Raw genomic sequence first — 23,108 nt, 5'->3', positions numbered from 1 at the left:
TTACATAAAAATGTTTCATTTTTAAAAAAAGAAAAATACCTTAACACTTTCATCTGAAACTCTACTGTAGTTATAGTAAAAGGAGAATATCTTATGTAGCATAGAAACAAATTGTTATTGGATATTTTTATAAACAGAAATTAGATAGTTCACAAGACAAATTGAGGGAAGAGGTCTGAGCATTGCAGAGGCTGTTATTTTTCAGTTTTCCGTAGGAAAGAATTATATGGAATATTGGTGCCCAGTTTGCTTCTCAGTGGAGGCAGCTTCCTTTAGAAATCCTCTTCGGCAAGTCACTATTACAAAATGCTATCAATTTCCAGCCCTGTTCCAAAATTATTGTTTTTCTTATTATTTTAAATGAAGGAGAGATAAGAAGAATTTGAATAGTTGTTATTGACCTGAAAGTTAATCTACTGGTGATTCAGGTAACGCCACACAGGACTCCCTGAGTAAAAGAGCAATGACCGTAAAACAGATCTCAGGGGTTGCCAAACACATGTGGGAGGTCAGTGGAGGAGACAAGGAGGTGGTCATTTGTTTATAGATGGCCATCCTTCAAGAGAGAAGAAGAAAGTTCTGCAATGAAATCTTCAATTCTTGCAGTAAGTTACTTCAAGTCTTAATACAAGGGAACAAGTTGCTGATTAAACTAAGAGAATCGGTTTGAAAGGCAAAGAGAAAACACTCTTATATTTGTCCTGTTGAATCAGTTTACAGTTAGAAACGCAATGTAGAATCAAATTAGTCTTTTGTATTTTTAGCAATGTACAGGTTTTCTCCCACCCGACCCCCTCCTTCTCTCCTCTAGATCTTACCACTTCTGATTACTGAAGATCCAATAGAGCTCTTGTAGCTTTTAGCAAAACAGCAAGGATTTATTCTTGCTCTCTGGCTCATTTCCCAGGTTTCATCTACAAAGAATCCCCTCCATTTCAAAAAGAGATGCTCTGCTATGTTTTCTCATCCTTCTGTGGTGTGCCAGTGTTCAGTAGCTGTTCTGTTACCCCTTGGAGATGGGGGCATCTGTCACATGAAACACTACGGATGTTGGCTAATATCCCGAAGAAACGTCCACCCATGGAAAATCCTGTCTACGTTAGGCACTGTGTTAGCATAGAGTTCTATACAGACTTTAGAGAGCTTTGGGAAGAAAATTCTATTCAATAAATCTAGCATTTCTCATTTAGGTAATACCTTTTTAGTAAATGCTAATCTGAAGAATTGCATTCGTTTTAGGCATGTGACTTAGGAGTGTTTTGCAGTTTTAAGAATATGTAGACTTAATGTAGAAGCGATAAAGTCGCCTTTATGTTGGACCATTATTATGACCGAAGGTTTATTCTTGCCACTTCTCCTTTAAATACCAGCACGCTTGGAAATTTCGGAAAGGTTAGTCTGTGGCATAAGCACTTTTTTGTAACAATTTTGTATAGTGTTGAATCCCGGATGGAATCAAAGGAGCAAATCGATTTAAGCCTTTAACCAGCATGCAAGGGTATTTTAATGAAAATTAGTCTGATTCTCCCTTTGAAGCTGTGCATGTGCTGCAAAGGAATGCTACAGATATTCTTTTAGGTAATGCTTTGGACTCATCTACTATTACTTATGTCAGATTGCTGACTCTTGAAAGCAAGTGTTTATTCTTAATTGATACTGTAATGAACTGCTGTCTATTCTATTACAATTTCTTAACCTTATTAACCTAAATATTTCCTATTAATATTTACATCTGTGACACTTACAGTTAGGTAACTGCTGCTAAATCTAAATCAATCTCAGCCTAGTAGCAACATTTGAGTTGCTGCAAACTGAAGAGATGGTCTGTTTCAAATTTGCACAATTACTTGTTTTTAAAGGTTATAAGGAAAGGAGTTGAAATAATCTTTTGCATTATTACAATTATGGTTATTCTGCCACTTACTACTAATGACTTCAGCTCCAGATCTGGTTACTGGCTTCCTTTTCTCCCTTTCCTGAATTCTGTATTCCTGTCCTTGCTTCCAGAACATTGCCCAGTACCATCTGACCAGGACCCTGTTTTCATTTTCTCCTGTGCTTGTTTCCCTTTTACTTTTTTCCAGTCTTTTCTTTTATCCTTTCTCCACTCTCATCATCCTGTATGTCCAATCAGGAGCTCTCTTACTAATGCACCAAGTAATGTGCTTTTCCTGAAAGTTCATACTTTCCAAAAACAATTTAATGATTCCTATTTCAGCACAAGTCCTTATGTGCTGTTCTGTCTCAGTCCAAACTTACCAGAAGTGGCCCAGGACAGGAAATACACCGCTTTGTTTATGTAAGATGAATGCATAGATTGTCCTTGATTTGTTTGAAATGCAAATATCTGTATGCTTGAGATATTCTTTGTTATTTTATTTCCTTTTCAGATGCACTGTGTTTGGCAACATCAGGGACAGCAAGGGGAGAAGCAGCTCAGGAAGAACCTGACTGCCTTGAGAAATATTTCAGTGTTGTATGGTGTAAGGCATCAAAGAAAAAGCACAAGAAGTGGGAAGGCGATGCTGTTCTTATTACAAAAGGAAAGTCGGTAATATTGAAAGATATGGAAGGCAAAGACATTGGAAGAGGTACTATAGATTTGCATACTTGTGTAAGTGAACAACTGGTTTAAAATTGTTGTGCTTTGAATAACAGAGACACAGCTCTTCAGATAATTTATATCTATCTTTTATATCTAAAAAGAACTCTAAAGAGTTCTCTATACCAGTGTCAACCACAGGATGAAAAAAGTCTTTGGCGGGGAGAAGGAGACAGAAAGAAAGCTTTATATTTTTTACACACAAGGCAGATGCATGGGGGAGGCTGGGGCAGGCTGAATAACATTATTCACAGAAACACCAAATGCTAGTCCAAGGAGAGGATCTGGAAATGAACGGCTGCACTGATTCAGCAGAGATGCCAAATTGGGGGTGAGTAGTTGATTTTGGTTGCTCATATAATCCACTGGAGAAGGTTTAGAATTAGGGGAAGAAATACAGGTAAGTTTCTTGTAGATAGTCCACTCAGTAGTATGGCAACCAGGAATGTCAGAGGCTGGATCTGTGCTTTTCAGCCAGTCAAACAGCTAAAAATACTACCTTTGTCAGAAACACAAGCAAACAGCAACATTTTCCAGCCCAGCCAAAGTCAACTGTGCAGCAATTTTTAGTCTTGTAGTTTTAGCAGCAGCTGCTGCTATAAGACATGGTTTGGGTTGATATCAGAGTTAAAAATAAGACTTGCAAACTATAGGCTGCAGTCAACTTGAAGCAGTAATTTTTTACTGAAAGCAAAGCAAGAATTAACTTTGCTAACGGAGCTAAAGATATTTTGTAAGGGAGTAGAATTGGACAATGTTGCTACAAAACGTAGTTTGATTAATTTTAGAGCTCAGATGGCTTGTCTGCTCTTTTGTTACAATCATGGCATTGTGAGCGTTGTTAGGACCAGGCAGTTTTGATTTGCAAATCAGTCTGTGACTTAGAAGTTAATTTGAATTTATTTATAGCAAAGCAATATATGTACAGACTTGCTTGTTTTTGAAAAAGGCAGAGAGAAAGAGAGTAATGCGTGGAATGCATCAGCCACCACCCTGTTGTTCTTGTGTTTTTTTTCCAAGTCCTGTCTTCTTGAATTAGCAGAAAACACAATAGAAAAATGAATATTCTGATCTTTGCTGGTAGAAGTCTTTTTGCTGTGTTTGATGGTGTCAGGGATCACAGTGATACTAATGTCATTGGTGCTAACTCGCCCATTCAGAGTTGCTTTCAATGCTTACTGATTATAAGAAAATCATAAATTGACCAGTTTAAGCAGCGTAAGTTTTCAATTTCTGCGATTATTCTACAAGCCCATTGCCTGAGAAGGAAAGGTCCGGTAGTGGTACTTCCCTCCAAAATTATATTTGATACTAGGAATTTACAGTGAATGTGAATGAGCATCCAGGATTATTATTTTTAAATGAGAAGAAAAGGCAAAGGAAGATTTTAATTTTTTTTCTTAGGCATACCAGGGCTGGATCTAAGAAGTGGCACAGGAGCCTAAAACCAGCACAGGCTGTAGCTTGTTTTCAAGGCAGCAGAACATTTTGCTTTTCTCCCCTGCAAATGTCCTAATTCCTTGATAATGTATTACAAAGAATTTAGGAAGTGCTCTCTTGTAATTTGCTGTATGTTGTAGAAACAGATTTCTGGCAGTTGCATAAACATTTGAGCTTTGTAGGTTTGCTTTTTGCCTTTCCTAAGTTCCCATCTACCCTTAAAGCCCATCCTGTCTTAGAATTAGACTCTTCAGACTAAAATCCAAAAGATCCTGCACAGGGATACACCTGTATTCAGTATACTCAGCCTGAAGCTATGTAGAGGTAGTAACAGAAAACAAAAATGCAGAGCAAAGGAGAGGTCATAAATGCCCTCTCCTGGCACCTTGTTTAGGAAGGTATGTGCATTCCCTTGTGTTCAGGCATCTTCACCTCTTTCCTGAAAGCAAGTGTTCTTCTTTCAAGAACCAAACATGGTTTGCTGTGTGCTTTTTGAATACATTTAGAGGAGGGGAAGAAAAATACCTCCCTTTCCCTTTTGGCCAGCCTATTTTTCAGCTCTTGGTTAGACTGTGAAACACCTCGGTAAATCTTTTCTCATAAAGGAATTCAAATCCAGATCTTCACCTTCCAACCTTCCACATTCCTAGAAGTGGGAGTCCTGAGCTTTACAAATGGCTCTCAGAAGTCTTTATATGTAGTGCTTGCTGGGTAAAATATGTGTAAAACCTTGTGAGGCTTTGCCTCTTTCACAGGTGAGTGCTTTAACTGCTGATCTACACAGTCATGCTTTTTAGTTTTTTGGCCCGACTAAGGATCCAAGCCTGTTTATCCAAAGTGGCACAAATTCAACAATTGGTGTAAAGAACGTACCCGATTCTAATTCTGAGGTAGAGATGTGTCTTTGCCCTCCCTGAGATGAGAAAATAAATTATGTATGTCTCCTGTTCCTTATGTGAGAGCTTCAGCCGGTAGAATGCTGTTTCAAAGAAGGAAGCACCACTCTTTTCTACATCTTTATCTTAAAGGAAAGTGGCAGCTGTAGCTGTATTTTGTAGTGAGACTAATAGTATGTGGTAGCTGCTCTGAGAGTGCCCCCCTGTCAGAGTCCCTAAGGGGACACAGAAAAATGCATCACCTACCTGGTAGGTTTTTGAATAAACAAACTATTGAGCTGATTGATAAATCCTGGCAATAATCAGAACCTATACGTTTTAGAGCATGTGTAGAAGTAAAGATTTCAGATGCATGTGAATGCTTAATTGTAAAAAGGTAATTTAGAATGATTTTGAAAGCATCATATTCTGTTCAGATCAATAGCAAGAGGGGGTAGTTGTATTCTTGTTGGGGCATGAAAGGAAGGAAGGAGGACCTAGAATGGTCATTAGTTTTGACCAAGTTTAAAACTAAGGCAAGCTGCTAGATTTTATGATACGGGGATGTTTTTTGTAAATTCTCTTAAATGGGTATTTGACATTCAGTAGAATTAATTGTGGATAAGGATGATTGAGTATTTGCTCACATATTCTGCTATCTGATTCTGATTGTTAGCACTCAAATGTCAGTCTGTTAAGGAGGGAAAGACTTTATGAGTTCATATGTGTAACAATTCAAATGCTTAAGAGTCAAATACCTGCTCACAGTTTTGCTTTTCCTTCCTGCAATGAGGAATGGTGTTAAGGAAGTAGTATTTGCTGTGTTGTTCTAATTGATAAATTTTTATATTCTTTTAGGTACTGGATATAAATCCAAAGAGCTAGAGAGTCTTGATGAAGGTCAAACACTGATGGTTGGAGGAAAAGAAATTGAAGTGATGGGTGTAATTTCAGCAGATGACTTCAGCAGTGGCAGGTGTTTTCAGGCTGGAATAGGGATTCATGACAGAGTCCCAACTGCTTTGTCTCAAACCAGTATGAAACCATTCTGTAAACCATTCAAAAGTGTCTGTCAACCCAATACTAAAGAGAATATGTGCAAAGATTCTCAAAGCTGCAAACCTCGCCATGATCCAAATGCTTCAAGTAAGTTTCACATTATGAAGCTTCTTTAAGCACCCTGTGGTTCTCAAAAAAACGTTAAATGTGTAACCAAAATTTTCATGTTACCCAATGTATTACTGAAGTATTTCTGACATATAGGCCTTGTGTTTCTATCAATACTATGTTAGGATTTATTATGTGTATTTCTTACAAGTGAAATACTCTACACTACATAAAGTTTCTCATAGTTGTTACAGATGGCTGTAGAAACAAGTTAGAGTGGTTTCTGAGAGTTTTGCCAAGAAAAATTAGTTTATTGATCAGAAAAACAGTGTGACACATGCTAGAAGTTCTAGATGAGTTCCAGCTTCCCACTTGGCTCAGTGAAGCACTGACATAATATGGCAGCACAGTAATTGCAGTGGAGGATCAGTAATAGAGAGGTTAAGCCTGATTCAAAGCACTGCTCCTGACAGTGGTGGATCCTTCACAGCCAGCGAGTGTAACTACACTGCCCAAACTGATTTTGATCTGGAATAAAAGTTTTGTATTGTGATGCTACAAGTACCATGTGCCGAGGAACCGTGAGAGTTTACAAATTGCCTGGACACAGGCTAGTTAAGCAGTTGTATAAAGGGGGATCCTGTGAACATTTGATAGCTGCAGGAAGTGGCATTGCCTATCAAAATGAGAAGTACTCTTTTGTCTGTCAATAACTGACCATTTAGGAGCTATATTCTGCTGATGGCTTTATCTTTCTGATGCAAGATAAAAATGATTTTAAAGAAATGTTATTAAGCAGAGCAATGCATAGTAAAAAAAAGGAAAGTTTGTTCTACATTCTTACTATAGTTTTACCTCCATGCTACCTGATACTATATCCTGATACTATGCGGCTTTTCAGAGCAGCTACCTGGCTGCTATGTAAATAAACAATGAAATCCCAGTCAAGTGGTAATTAGTGATATCGTTGGCCATTTTGTAAGAGCAGCCTTATTAACACCAGCTTCTGTCTGAACTCAGCTTGATCCTGTTGTATCTAAGAATATTCCTTCCTGTAGTTGCAAGATGATACTCCATTAGCTTTCTAACCTAAAATCCGGCAAAGACATGATGTATTCAGCACTTAAATTAACTTCTTTGTTCTTTGTGTGCTAGTCTGTCAAAAAGCTATGCTTTATTCTAGTTCTTTGTCTCCCATGACTTTTCTTCTGGTGAATTTGAGTACCTCCTATGAGATTTCCCTCAACTGCCTGATATGGAGGGCCCTCAACACATCAGTAGGTTGGACTCTCGGTCATTAGTGTTGCTTACACAGGAGAATCAAGTAGATTATTTAATGCCTTGTTGCATAAGCTCTTTCAGAAGTAATGGAGATACTTTCCTAGACCAGGAGCTTGGGACTGGAGCATTCAGAGGTTTTAATGTTGAGGTTGATGCCAATAGACAATTCAAATGCAGCTTCTTCAAAATGAAAACCCATTTATCCTTGTGCTCAGCAGAACAGAGCACAGTGACAAAGATGTAAACCCATGTCTTCCATGTATGATTTCTAAACTTTTAGTCCATTGCTTATCTAAGCCTTGTGGCTTCCCCATCTCTGAAGCTGCAAAATTTTGTTAGAAAAGTTATCTGTTTGTCACCACTGGGTCTTATATATACAGGTATGCAATTTGATGTTATCTATCAGAACTCAGCCCTTTGTCAGTAGGAAACAAAATCTCCCTGAATGATACAACCGTCAACCAACCTATTCCCATGAGTAAATTATCAATATAGATCTACTCTAGTGACATAAAAATACCAGCAGCTATAAATTGCTTTCTCATTCAGTCCTCTGACAATACAATTTTTCAGTGAGGATGTGTGGCATCAATATAAGCAACCTGGTATGGACATTGTAGCAAAATTATGAGGTTAGAGTTTGTAAACATATTATGGCAAGCAAAACTGTTATTTAGATGTAGCCAAAGGATATATCCCAATACTTCATGCTGTCTTTGCCTCTGTATGTCTTCAAACCTGTCAACTTCTTTTATTCATGCACTGTGTCAGCCTTTGTCAGCTCAATCTCAGTCCTTCCCTTTTTTTAAGCAAACTGTTGTTTTTTTATCTCTGTTGCTTGGGCAGAGAGGTCTTTCTGGGCAGCCACAAGAATATTGCAGTGAATTGTAGCGTCTAGACTTTATGTAGGTCATTGTTTATGTTCTTTTTCTTAAACTTTCCTTTAAGAAGCTTTTTAGAACTTCTTCTGATTTAACTCTATGCATTGAAAGCTGTCATGCAATGTGTCATACCTATTCTATGATTTATTAGCTAGGCAGTTTTACCTCATCATTAAAAAAATACTCAGATTTCTCAGCTTGTCACATTTACATTTGAGAAAAGTGCAAACTGGGAAATCTCCATAAAAGGACTTTTCTTTAGGCTGTCTAGGTGCTCTGTTGGTAAATGCATTTTCCCACTAAGAATGGTCAATATATTAAACAGTATTTTTAGCAGTCATTAGATCATTGACTTTATTCTGCAGCTGAGTTAGAGAAATAATACTCTTTGGTAACAGACTAAAAATAATGTTTTTGTGCAATACTTGCATATGTTTTGAACTTCAAGATTCTCTAGTTATGCCAAAACCAAATGCAAGTCATCAGTGGATGTTCAATAAGGCTGGTTTACCTATGGTGGATGTAGTTGTGGATCCTTATGTTGCAAATAACCTCCGACCGCACCAGAAAGAAGGAATTATATTTCTATATGAATGTGTAATGGGAATGAGGTAAGAAAATAGTTAGCCTTTTGGCTTTCAATACCTGTAATATTTTCATGCCCATGTTCAAAATTAGACAATTTGTATGGGAAGATTTGAGCAACTGTTCAATTAATTAGTATTAGTAACTTTCCCCAAGTAAAGGTTGCATGAGTTTTTTCTGACCTGTATGTAGCATCGTGCTTGCATGCAGCAGATGCGATGAGGAGCTAGTGCACCAAAAGTTCTAGTGCCTGTCAGTTCTACTGCAAATACCAAGTCTTGTAAACACAGATACAATCTAACCCATGCTAAAGCACACTGCTTTTTGGGATTTATAATTCATGTTATTCCTAATTATTCATATAATTTGTAATTCAGCCATTTAGAATAAAGAAGCTGTTATACCAACTTGTTGAAAAAATACAGTACTCTTCAAAAGTGTTTAGATTACTTAACATATATACAAGTTTAAAAAATATTAGATAATATTTTTAATTCTATAAGACGTTTTAAACTATATGGTTTTGGAGGACTAATGAATTAATATAGGAAACAAGGAGTTTCACTCTAAGGTCGGCCGGTGTAAGTGAACGAAAACATACAGTAGAGCATAATAAGCATAAGTAGGTTCTTTATACTTCAGAAAACAACCACAAGAAGCAATTCCCTAAACCACTTGTAAACAGTTACCGCTGCCTAATTATATCTTACAGAGTTAGTGGCAGATTTGGAGCTATTCTTGCTGATGAAATGGGCTTAGGAAAAACATTGCAATGCATTGCACTTGTCTGGACTCTCCTGCGTCAAGGGGTCTATGGATGCAAACCTGTACTAAAGCAAGCACTAATTGTCACCCCTGGGAGTCTGGTAAAGAACTGGAAAAAAGAATTTCAGAAATGGTTGGGAAGTGAAAGGATCAAAGTCTTTGCAGTTGATCAGGTAAGATTTATTTCCAAAAGGGGATTAGGCCATACTTGGCTCAGAACATAGGACTTGTCTTTTCTTTTTTTTTTTTCCCCCTTTTTTTTTTCTTTTTTTTAAACTAGAGACCAAAACTAGTAATTCTCTATTAATATTTATTTGTGATACTTTATTTCTCCTTCAGGTAATTGTGCATATGGACATTTAGCTGTCAGTAACCAGGTCATAACAGAAGCTTACCTGCCTCCGTAGCATATGTCTGTCTTAACTTTCCTCAGGCATCATCTTTGGAGATGTAAAAGTTGACATGCTCCTCCGTGTGTCTCTTTGGTTTAAGGAAGGGCTTTCTGTTGTCTATCAAGGTGCACACCTTCCCTGCTTTAGGCACCAGAGCATCTTCCTTAGTGACTTGTACTCTGTTTCTGTTAGTAGTTGCTTTTGTTCTCTACAGAAAACTTTTTTACTCTTTGTTTTGGCAACCTGTTTCAGGTTACTTCAGAAGGTTATTCCCTTTACTGTAACTGTCAAGAATTAGGTTTCTGTAGGGATGATTTAAAGTCTCATGAGTTACCAAATCTAGAGTCTCAGTATTAGGTGATGTGAATACCTCTCATCTCTAGAAGAATGCAGACAAGTACAATTCTTAATAAAGAAGCGGGATGATGCTGATCCCTGACCCTCCTATAGTGGAGCTGTAATGACACTCCCAAGTTCATGTAGGGCCTGGATGATTCCCATGTGCTGAGGAAGTATCTCATCTTTTAGTGTCTTGCCTTTGTTTCTGAAACACAAAACTCTCTCTGTCCTTTACTGCAAAGACTAAAAGTTCTAGCAGAGGCTCTGTGCTTCAGTGACCTGTGTTGACCACTTTAGGCAGAAAAGCAGTTGGCAAAGTAAAAGACAAGGAATTCAAGGAGTGAGGCTGTAGCATCACTGACTGAGGGCCTTCTCTGGAGGTGAGCCACATCTTGCTCTGGTTATCCAGTAAGGCTTTCTTGCCATGTAAATTTTCCCATTAAGCGTGACTCAGTATCTCAGTTAGGTTGAGGGTTGGGTCCCCTCTGGACTGGGATTCATGAAGCTCTGAACAGGAGACTTGCTCATGCCTTCATTAGTGCTTCTGAAGCTTTCAGATTCAAGCTCAGTTTTGTATAATTCACCATCCAGTATTTCTTTCCTAAGACTTCTGGTTGCCGTGTCCATATGGAGTGGGCATTCATAGAGAAAGGAGGGAGAAATTGTTTAGCAAACTGTGATTTCTATATGTACATTCAGCAATCTGCTGTACCCCTGCCTTTTCCTTGCTCCTCTATATTTGAATTGTGCCAGTGGAAGGGAGTGGAGAACTTAAGAGTATCTGCTTGCAACAAAGATGCAGATATTTATTTTCCAAAGTTATTTTTTATTGTAATAGTTCCATACAAGTAGATTGAAGAAACAAATAGTACTTCCTTCTAAAGAACACCCAATTCTTACATCAACCAGATTTGCTTTTAGTTTCTTGCATTGTCCTTATTGTCTCTATGGAAGAGGGAATATTTCAGATGAAATGGAAGTTTTCAAACTGTTTTTAAACTCTTGTAGAACGTACAAAATTTTGTAACAATATCTGTTTCTTCGAATTCCACTCATTATTGTCAAACCCTTGAAATTACTGAATCCACTCATCTTCCACTGAGGACAACCTGCACGTCTGTTTGAGTAATAGGTGTTCTTTGCATCATTTGCTTTTCTTAGTAACTCATTTCAAATTGTGGAAATGAAGCAAACTGATTTGTCAGGAACTGTCATGTAATACAAGTTAGGATGAGAAATATGGAAGTTTCTAAAAGAAGTGGATACAAGGTAAAATATAATATGGCAACTTTTTTACCTGAAAAGGTTATTTAGAAATAATTGGACATTTTCTTGCAGTTTTTATGAATAATGTTGGGAGGAGAAAACCTGAAATTGCTTACAGTTACTACGACCCAAAATGACAGTAGCTTTCTTTTTCTTTTAATTTAAATAACTTTAATAGTCTTACTCATCTTATTCGAGCCATTTGGATTGAGGACACTCAGCAGCTTTTAAGATTGTGTTCCCATATAGCAAGGAATACATTGTCATGCAAAAGGAAGACACAATATGACTTGCCTGGGGTATAATGAGGTATTTCAAAATAATTTACTGTCTATCTTCTCCGGAAAAACAGCAATTACCATACTGTTATTCCTCTAGTATAACTTAAAAGGAAAAGCTTGTCTCAAAGGTTTTTTCTATTCTTGCCTATAAGGAATACATCCAAAGAACTGGCAGACTTTTTAAAATGTGTTAGGCATGTTTTCCTCACTTTCATGATGTAACACCACAAACTGATCCTAACCCTTCAGTAATAGACTCTTCAAAAACCAGGCCATTGTCTGCTTTTAAAATGTGATCACAGTTTACTTCTGTTAAAATGCAAATGTTATGTAGAGGACATTGCTTTTAAAATTAAGGTGTCCCTACAAAGGTTGTATTTAGGTCTCAATCCATTTGTCAGCATTTGAGACAGTAACTCCTTTATCTGTTTGCAGAGTATCACTTCTACTGGGGTTGTTTTGGTTTGTTTTTTAAGTAAAAATATCTGGAGATTAATTCAAGGTTTATATTGCTTCATCATTCAGCATTTTTTAAATTTACACTTCATCGGCTACACTGGTTTTGGACTAGTGCAAAGAAGGGTCTGTTCAAAGAGTAAGTCTGGGGCATTATGGAGCTCTAATACTGATTGACAGTTGCTCCATATGTGGCTCCAGGCAACTCGCTTAAACCTGTCAAGTCACTTTGGATAATTGTGGAAATGGAGGCTATAACACATACGTATCTTGCAGCCAGTTAAGAGGATAAATTAATTACTTGAAATTAGCTTGTAAATTTATTTTAATTTTTAGGACATCATCCACTGCTGCTGTTATATACAGCAGGGAAGATATTATATTTGGCTGCAGGGGGCTTACAATATGCCAGGACTTTCCTGCTTTTTTTGAGGGGTTCAAGCAGTCCAGAAGAGTTGATGATTTACCAGGGAAGGGACGTTGGAGGCAGTTCCCCAGTGCTCCCACCACTTTCCCTGTGGTTTCAGCTCACACCCAGAAGGTGTAGGAAAATTGATTTCTGAACCCTGGGCACCTGCTGATGCTTTACCATCCCTGGAGAAGCCTCTGTCTTCAGGGCTGCAATGTGAAGCCTGAATACTGAGCAGGGACAACACTGGGTGTTGCCTACAGGGCTCCTCTGTGTCTCTGTTCCTGTGTTGGGAAATTTTCTGCTCCCATTTTGAAACTGGCAGTAAGAGTACTGGCCAGAAAACTGGTAGTTAACTACAGTCCTGGAAACAACAGAGTGCTTGGGTCTCATCCAAACACCTGGAGAAATCGGTGCACGCCCTTGTTACCTGCTCTTCACCACTCCTTGCTTCCTCCAATGCATGCTGGGCCTCTTTGTGAGCAGCATGTGGGGACTGATCCGCCACAAGGTACTTTGTGAGATTAATGTACTAGATTCGGCCCATAGATTCATTTGAATCACCTGCTAGGAGGCTCTAAAGGTTGCAATAATTAAGTGGTGCTGCTTTTTCAGTGTATTACACCATCTGGCTCCAGACTTACTTGTCTGTACTTGGTAACTGATCTTGTTTGGAAATAAAAATACCTTCTGAGGCTCTAGCTTGATTTGCTTTCACAGTTAAAGAGGTCCTTCAGCTTGTCAGCTGGGCCCATAGCCTGCTTAGTTAGTGAACATCATTAGGAAATAGGAAGGAGCATGCAGGGAATTAACGTCTGGAGATAAGTGGAAAGGTGAGGGACATGGCCACAGTAGGTTTTTCCATTTTCATGCGTAATTGCAAGACAGGTTAGTGATCCTAGTGCATTCACAAGTCTGCACAGAAATGTAACTATTTCTAGGAAAATTTTTTTGGAAAAAGCTACTTGTCACATTACAGTCACTTTATTTAGTGTGTCTATTTCCTTCAATAGACATCAAGACTTTTGATGTCTATTGAAGGAAAAGGGCTTGAAGGGTACATAAGGGCAGAGGGGCTCACAGCCAATTTTTGGCCACTAATACAGGGTTTAGAAAACAATTGCATTTACTTCCTAATAAACAGGCATGTTTTCAGGGGCTAGTTTTGGCCTCTGTTTTCTGAGTCCCAGGCTGCCCTTACCTATTGGCCAACCCATCAATGTTAAGGGCTTGTAACAAAGTTAATACCATGTTCAATTCAAAACTACAAGAGGAATTTTAGGTTGGTGGAATGTAGTAACTTACTACTGGACTGCATTACTGCACCCTGCAGCTTGAGATCCCAATGTGAACGTACAGGCAGCTACTTGTACATCTTTGTTATCTTGGCTTTAATTATTCATTTGAAGCTTACCTAAATACCAGGACTGGGAAGCTGTTACATGGAGCCTGTGCTTTTCACCTTCACGGTAGTGTGTCTCAGAGAATTTGAAGGCCTAAAAGAATAATAAGTTTTCTTATAATGAGGTGTTAAAACTATAAATTGCTGTATCAGATCCCATATTTCCTTTGCAAATTAGGAAAGAATCAATAATCTAAACTCATGAAGGAGATAGCAAATGCATTGTGTCATGCTAGAAAAAAATTTCTGTAGGTGCTGGATGTTTAAGCAATCTGATGAGTTCTCTCAAAAGAAATAGTTATATGGTATATTTTCCTTTATACCTGCAGGACCATAAAGTAGAAGAATTCATCTGTTCTCCACTTTATTCAGTTTTGATAATCAGTTACGAGATGCTACTGCGATGTTTGGATCAAATTCAGGCTATAGAATTTAACCTCCTAATCTGTGATGAAGGACATCGTCTGAAAAATAGCTCTATTAAGACAACTACAGCCCTCACTAGTCTGTCTTGTGAGAGGAGAATTATCCTTACGGGTTAGTATCTGTGGCTACTTTAATATTTAGCTGTGCTGATAGTAGTAGGTTGGGGTAAAGGAAAAAAGCTGTTGTAAGTATGGCAGGAACACAGTATAGAATTTGGCAATGGGTATTAAATGTACAAATCTAGGGTCTTGTAAAAACAGATTATTTCCGATTTTTTTTTAAGATAAGTGCAAAATTTGTTTAATTTCACAGACAGGCAAGAAGCCTGGGAACTTCCGTAAGGGAATCAGGACTCTGTTTACATACACACATTGTTTTCCTTTGTAGTTATTTAATAAAATTGATTTAGAACTTGACTTTTTTAATTCCTTTGTCAAAACTACTAAATGTGCATTCTGTTTAGTTAGGGGAACAGTAGTTTATTAATAATGATAAAGTGCTAGATTAATTCAGTTCTCTGAGTAATTTGCATTGAAACAAAGCATTCTCAACATTAAACCCTGCATTCAACAATTGTACTTCTATAGTTTTCAGGAAAAAGTTACCAAGTATGGAATTATTTTGTTCTCTGTCCAGGTACTCCAATCCAAAATGACTTGCAAGAGTTTTATGCATTAATAGAGTTTGTGAATCCAGGAATACTTGGTTCTTTATCCACATATAGAAAGATATATGAGGAACCAATTGTCAGGTCTAGAGAACCTTCAGCCACAAAGGTATGTTTTTAAAAAAGAATGCAGTTATAGAAGAAAATTCATAGACAGCTCTGTGAAAAAAGCTTTCTATGGAATAAAATAAAGCTCAGGACTAATAGTAGCAAAAGCTTTTCACTTTCCTCTTTGAAATTAAATCAGTTGTTCTCCAAAGGGAGCTGGAGGAATATACGTGCATGTTGAGATCACAGCATTTCATCTGCCTATCAGTTATCAGGCAAAAATTGCTCTTCCAACACCTTGCATTCCCAAAAATGCCATGTGTATGACCATGTGATGATACTTTATTCATTCTTAGTTTCTCCACAGTACTGCAAAATCTGCTTGATTTTATTGCATCAATCAAGAAATTCTGGGACATAATTTGAGGCTTGGATATCTTCTGGGACATTATTTTCCTTTGTTTAAGACTTCAGAAACCAGACCTAAAATTAAGCTAATGCAGTGGTACTAAGTGGAGAAGAATTGATCATTACAGTCCCATGTCAGAAAGTGGTATCCTACATTTGAAATGTTCTTTAACTACCTAATTAAAATTGTACAAAAAATTATTATGATGAAATGCAAGATTATAATTAATTTTGTGCTTTGTTCTTTTAGGAGGAAAAGGAATTAGGAGAAAAAAGAGCAGCAGAACTCACACGCCTCACTGGGCTCTTTATTCTTAGGAGAACTCAAGAGGCTATAAACCAATTTCTGCCCCCCAAAAAGGAAAGCATAATCTTCTGCCGACCAACAGCACTGCAACTTGAATTGTATCGAAAACTGCTCAGTTCTCGAGTTATTAGGTCCTGTCTGCAAGGCAGGCTAGAAAACAGTCCTCACCTAATATGTATAGGAGCTTTGAAAAAACTCTGCAATCATCCCTGTCTTCTGTTTAAAGCTATAAAGGTATCTGTTCCCGTGGGGGTGGGTGCCTGCAATTAGACATTGCAGCAGGCAAAGGTCACTAAAACTATATCATGGTCAATGTGCATGTTACTTCAGGTCATTTCCATATGCTCTTCTCACGTACAATCTGCTTTCAAAAACATAAACGTTAGGAAATCTGAATGTACTCAGAGAAGGTATCTCCCCAGTTTCCTATTGTCTTACGGTATTTTCTTGTTCTTCATGATTTTTCCCTCTTAATCTTGTCTCTGAGTATTTGTAAAAAACCATATAAATGAATTTTACAAAGAACACCATTAGCTAGAGATTATTCAGCGTACTCTATCTGCTGATTCCTCTGAAACCTCCATGTCCACTTGATAGTTTTACTCTCTTAAGCTCAGGCTCGAGATGTCAGTGGTACTAGATGTCTCCATTTCCACTTCTCCTGGGATCCTATCATGCTGTACACCTTGTTATTTCTATGGAAATGTTCTCATTCCTATAGGCAAATAATGTGATAGTTAGAAGTTGTTAATACTAACTTCTATAGCAACTAGTCAAAGTCCAAGTAAGGTGGGTGGAAATGTAAATCTTAAAAGACGTACTTCATGACTTTGTAGGAGTACCCACAGCACAGACCTCCCTGTATCGTTCAACACTGCCAAGTAAAGGTCATTGCTTTTATAAGCATTAGAAATTTTTTGTAAGTAAAAGCATAAGCCTTTAGAAACTATAGGGATGGAAAGGGCTATATGTGCAAGTCATTTATTGCCATTGTGGTTTTGACTTTTGAGTAGTTTGGTGTTTTCCTCCCTGTGAAACATTGATTTTCAAATTGCAGCAAAATATTACCTGTATTTCTTTTATTTTATTGTTTTTACCTGCTAGCTTTTCTTCATTTCCAGTTGCATAATTGAATCTTAGTGACAGTATCTTCCTAAAAAAAGTCAATGAGAGGTTCCATAATAAGGTATTATGGGATTGAGAAAGAATAAACAAAAGTATTGATTCCCCCCCCAATTTTAGATACGGCTTTGCTGTGAATGTACATCTGTGTGGCTGTTTAAGTGGAGAAATAGAAGTAAACCTCATTTTTTAGTTTTAAGTATTTAAACTTTACTCAGCTGCAAACAACAGCTTAGATTAGGGGGTGTAAACTAAAATAAACACTATCATTATTTTAAGACTGTGCTTTAAACCCAGTATTGGGGAGGTAGTTGTGCTCACATGATACACTACTTTGTGGCAGCTTTTGATAGCTCCTTTTGTCTTTGTAAGAAAAGTATAGCAAAATTTTAAAAAAACCCAAAGCATGTTGGAGGCAATACAGAACTTGAATCATTGTATTTTCAATAGGAAAAAGGCTGTGACCCTGTGTCTGATGAACATGATGAGTCCAGCCTCTACGAAGGTCTAATAGATGTCTTTCCACAAGAGTATACTTCGGACACTTTCTCTGAAACTGATTCAGGGAAATTGCAGGTGCTGGTGAATTTGTTAGCAGCAGTCCATGAGCTCAACTCTTCCGAAAGGCAAGTATGAAAGAAAGGTAAAAGGGAGATAATGGGAGTGACCTTCTGGATGTTGTTTTGCTTTCCACGTGCATGGGGATGTAATATTCAGAACAAAGGTACTGCGACTGTTTGCAGGGGTACCAAGCATATTTCTGCGTTGTACTCCTGGCTCTTCCTTGTTAATTTACTAAACTAGGATTTGCAGCATGATTTGACATAATTTTCAAAGATACTTTTTCCAGATAAAGGTACTTGTCTTTTTCGTAGATGTACTATGTCATAATATCCTTACTTGTGGAGATTTTCCCATGCTTTGTATCTCCTTGAGGAGATGTATTAATGTATTAAATATTTTAAATTGCACTAAAATATTTTTAATTACTAGATTATAAGTTATTTCCTCTTTAGTCGCATTTAACTGCTTAGTGCTTGCTGCCTTTTCTGTCCAGGGTAACCAGTCTCAACAGATGAACTTATACAGCAACTGCTTATTTTCCCCGTGCTAAATGCCACTGACATGTAGGAAAACCTCTGTTTATCATGGGGTGATAGGATGCACGTGGTTAATTACTGTGCCATTGCTGATTCATGGAAATCTCACATGACCTTGTGTCCCTTGATAACTTTTTTATGGGCTCATGCCTTAAAGCCTGGCTATTCCAAGAGTATTTAGCTTTTAACTTTCATTTAAACTGATGCTTAACATGCTGTACTTCAGTAGTGGGAAGTAACAACTGATCTTTTGGAACTGATGTAATGGAATTTGAAGATACTCTCTTTTTACTGAGCCTGTTGTTGGAGTTTAGATGCCTAACATCCATTGAAACCACCAACAACTAAATATCTAAACGTACTGGCCTTATTTCTTGTAGGTCAAAAGAAACAAGGGTATCAGGAAAAAGCACCTCTCCCTGTATCAGTGCTATAGGAGCTGCTGAATTACAGCTGGTTGAGGCATTATTTTATACCTTTAAAAGTTCTGTTGCTCTAATTCAGTGCTGTTCATGTTTCTTTTCATTTGTTTTCTGCTCTCATTAGTACTAAATAGTTTTTGCAATATACAGGCTGAATTCCAGTCCTTTTCTGAAGTTTATATTCTATTTTTGAGTGAAAACAAAAGTGTGAATTTGGTCTTGAGTGACAAAAAGAATCAATCTTGCAAAGTCTTTACAAACAAGTCTTGGATGTAATTCAATTGTAAAGTGCAATAATAAAAATACTTTAAAACAATTTTAAAATGTTAATTTATCAGGTTTTCCCTGAATTTTTTTGTCTAGTTCTTCAGTACTTGTTTTTAATCAAAATAATTTAAAAAAATGAAGCACCTTTGATGGATTTTGTTACATTTAGTTTAGATTATAGAAGACCTCCAAACAAGATCTGGCAGAAGATGCCCTAACTGTCCTTATTACTTTATTTATGGCTTAAATTCAAAAGATCTTTCCTTGGCCACTGAGTGGAATCATCCTTGATATCTGGGAGGGTAGAAATTCTAGTTACTCAAAATTTCGGAGAAAAAAGACTGACGTAGTATGGGCCATTAGACTGATGTAAGCGATTAGACTGATTTTGCTTTAAAATAAGTAACAACAAAAATCCAGACTATATTGTTTGTTGTATCTTTCACTGTCCTTCATCCCAGTTCTTTTCAGTCGTAAAATGTAGGAGTCACTGCTTTCCTATTTGACTTTCATTATTTTATTTATTATACTTTTCCAAGGTTGTCTATAGGAGTTCACAGTAGCTTTTTCAGTAAGTAGAGTTATATATATATATATTATTTATTAGCTGCTACAACACCCTCTGCAAATGCTGCCTTAACAACAGCTATTTTGTATAAATAGAGATTTAAAAAAAACCCACCCTAATCTTTGTGGTTGGTTCTGGATCCCTGCAATCTGTGAATTATGCCAAATTCTGTTGCAAATGAAACCATTCATTGTTTAATATTTGAATGCTTGACAGTATGTATAATGTGTCCAAATCTAGTATGTGCTTCAAATTAATAGGAAATGTTTTATTTCTTGGGAAATAACCTCAGGTTGATGTGTAATTCTTTCTTGACTTATAATTTTATTTTCTTAGATGTCTTCAGTAATTTGTGATTGGACTTTAACTTTACCAAGGTCTAAGATGATAAGATAACTTTCTTTTACTGTTTGACAGAGTTGTACTGGTATCCAATTACACTCAGACATTAAACATATTACAAGAGACATGCAAACGTTATGGATACTCTTATACTAGACTTGATGGACATACTCCTGTCTCCCAGAGACAACAGATTGTTGATACTTTTAATAGTAAATTCAGTCCAGCTTTTATCTTTCTGCTGAGTTCAAAGGCTGGTGGAGTAGGACTGAATCTGATTGGAGCATCTCATTTGATCCTGTATGATATCGACTGGAATCCAGCTACAGATATTCAGGTCTGGTAACAACTGTGTACATGTGGGTTGGGATGGGCATCAAACGATTTCTTGATTGATTTTGAAACGCCTGACTTTGCATGTCTACCCAATTATCACATTGCATCTGGAGAAGTACAATACTGAAGGAAAACTCTTTCTGAGAAGAAGAAATATTTTTCTGTTGTATTATATATATTTGGATCATTAGAAGCCCTCTTGCAGTAAAAAATGAAAAGATTAAATTCTGGTTTCTTTGGAGGAGTAAGTCATGTATCCTGTTTGTCTCCTGACCTCTTTTTAACTGGAAAGTTACTGTGTTTCTGAAAAGAAAAGAAAAACATGGTTAGACTGTGTAGCAAATGTTGCTGTCGATGTGCAATACCCAAGAAGAAGGGAAGGGTTCTGATCAGAATTAAGAGAGTGAGAAAATCATGTGGCAAGGATGCCAAAAGAAAGAAAACAAAGCCAGTGCTGTGCTATTCTTGTAATAGTGTTGAGTTAGAATAGTCCTGAACAATAACAGTTTGAAAAAATCTTTTTATAAATGCAGTAAGAAACTTTTTATTGTAGAGTAATGCTGTGTGCTTAATACCTGAAATAAGCTCTGATTCTTGGCCCTGCTCCTGTTCCAAGTGTGAATTAGTACCCTCGTGTGGTCACTACTTTTGTTGCTTGAAACACTGTCTGCTAAATCAGTCAGAATTCCTACAGGTTGACAAAGACCACAAACCATATTGTGGGTACTTGTATCCAGTATGTAGGTGTAACCCGTACATTTTTGAAAAAAATCAGTTTGAAAAAAAGTCCTCATTTACATTTTCTTTGTTTAAGGATTAAAGGAGGTGTGAAACACTAATTTTGCAACTTTAAAAGAAATGGAAAAGTAATTTTTAAAGATGTATTTTAAAGGTGTGTTGTGGCAAAAAATAATTTTGGGGGTGAGCGAGAATGATGAGTATTCCTGAAATATTAAACAGTTGCTAATGCTTGGGAAACAAATACAAAGAGGGGATTTCTGACAGGAAAGAGTTGCACCCCTGCTTTCCTACTGGAGTACACAGAAAGAAAGGGGAGCATAAGTGGCAGAAAGTAAATTGTATTTTCAAAATTATTTACAGTTAGTACCAGAAGACTTATAAAACCTGTCAAACAGTTATTGAGGAATGCTTTCTTTGGACAACGTCTTTTTGAATGAGCTAGCAGAACTGGTAATTTGATCAGCAAAGGCTACAACTTGTAGTTGAAATACCGTTGTATAGTAGGCTGTTAATGCTTTTCATCTTTTTGCTTTCTTCAGGCAATGGCTAGAGTGTGGAGAGATGGTCAGAAACGTCCTGTGTATATCTACCGACTGCTAACCACAGGTCAGTGCTCAAACACACCCTAGAGTGAGACAGCTATTGAAATTTTGTCCGTAAAAGAAAGGGAGGGAGGGTTTTTGGAAATCATTCATTCTTTAAAAATATATATTATTGGTTCTGAATTCCGTTAAAATGGAGACATCACATGGATTCATTTACCTTTGGCTTTGCTTTTGCTTGAATAACTGAAAATAGTGTTCTAGCATTTCCTATGAATATTGTTATTAAGAAATGGATTTGTCTTTTCTTATTGATGAGTACTGGTCAAAAATTATCCCAGTGTGTTTTGGTTTTTTTTCAATGTAGGCTCAATAGAAGAAAAGATTTATCAAAGACAGATCAGCAAACAAGACCTTTCTGGGGCAGTTGTAGACCTTTCAAAGACATCTGAACACATCCATTTTTCCATTGAGGAACTTAGAAATCTCTTTACTCTTCATGAAGATTCCAGCTGTGTTACCCATGACTTGCTTGAGTGTGACTGCATGGGAAAGAAAGACCATCAAAGTGAGTTTCTTTTTCATTGTCTCTGGCCATTGCTGAGAAGGTACATCCATTGTGAATATATAATCTGTCACTGGAGAAAACTTTGATGCTCAGTAAAATAGGATTGAAGTAATGAGGTTCAGTATGGGATCTTCCAGATGTTGGCTGATTTTTCTAATTCATAGGAGCCCTTCACAAGATGAAGAGGAGAAAAGATTCATTCCTTGCAGTAACAACCAATTCATGTATCATGCCTCTTAAATCGTTGAATTAGCTATGGCCAGCTCAACCAGTGATTCGTTACAACCAAATGACACTATGTGGTGTTCTGTTTCTAAATATCCAAGGACAGTAATGAGTAGCTGGTAAGGGCTAGTTCAAAAGCTGGTTATCTGAGGACAGCTATACTAGATGAAGATCTATGCCAGATCTCTGAATATAAACCTTCATTTCACAGTTATTAACAGAAGCTGATACAGGACGATTAACATAGTTCTTTGAGAAATGCTTGAAGATCTTCTGGCACTTGTAATGCCAAGTTGCAAATATTTGCATCTGTCCTTTCTGTAGGAACCTGTCTCTTGTTCTTTTGGCATATCAAAATTGTTTTAATACCTTGCTGCATACAGGTATATAGGTTTAAGTTAGAAGCAGAATTAAAAAAAGATTTATCGTAAGTTATGTTTACATCTTATGCATTTTAATTTTTATAGCTCATCTGGTTTCTTAAAGGAAAGTGTCTGTTGCCCTGGTACATTTCTTTCCTTTGGCCATGAAATATCCGTGTACATCCAAATTCGTACACCATGTATTTACAGGTGTGATAGTGAGGTACCAATACTGATACCTTCTAAATGCACACAGATTCCGCAATAAAAAGAACCAAAGAACGGTACAAGAGTGCATGTTCTCAACAGACATGGCCAAGAAATTAAGTAATACAGACCCAATGAGGCTATTTTGCCTGCTGGCTTGCATGTCTCCAGGTAATAGACCGGAGTTGTCTTCCTTTCTCATCTCCTCCTACCCAAAATGGGGAGGACTTAGCTAGTAACAGCACAGTGTTTCTGTAGCCATAAGAATTTTACTTTCTCCTTTTTTGCTCCACATGCTGATTTCATTGTCTTTGTATCTTTCTTTAATGACTGAAAAATTAGACCTTCTGGTTTTGCATGAGTACATGA

General features: G+C 37.2%; 1 protein-coding gene across 1 annotated transcript in view; it reads left to right on the top strand.

Annotated features, from left to right (window-relative positions):
• Positions 1 to 23,108, top strand: part of RAD54B (RAD54 homolog B) — a 63,712-nt gene that overhangs the window by 38,428 nt on the left and 2,176 nt on the right. Inside the window, 11 exon segments of the mRNA XM_086464991.1 lie at positions 2,391 to 2,591; positions 5,776 to 6,063; positions 8,635 to 8,797; positions 9,484 to 9,709; positions 14,411 to 14,618; positions 15,144 to 15,283; positions 15,881 to 16,171; positions 17,510 to 17,685; positions 19,834 to 20,095; positions 21,375 to 21,441; positions 21,745 to 21,945. Of these exon segments, the coding sequence (XP_086321117.1) occupies positions 2,391 to 2,591; positions 5,776 to 6,063; positions 8,635 to 8,797; positions 9,484 to 9,709; positions 14,411 to 14,618; positions 15,144 to 15,283; positions 15,881 to 16,171; positions 17,510 to 17,685; positions 19,834 to 20,095; positions 21,375 to 21,441; positions 21,745 to 21,945 (2,223 nt within the window).

Source organism: Leptosomus discolor, chromosome 5, assembly GCF_034619465.1.
Source record: "Leptosomus discolor isolate bLepDis1 chromosome 5, bLepDis1.hap2, whole genome shotgun sequence".
In the NCBI taxonomy this organism is placed as follows: Eukaryota; Metazoa; Chordata; class Aves; order Leptosomiformes; family Leptosomidae; genus Leptosomus; species Leptosomus discolor.
Note: the sequence above shows the minus strand (reverse complement) of the source record. Positions and strands in the feature narration are given on the sequence as shown.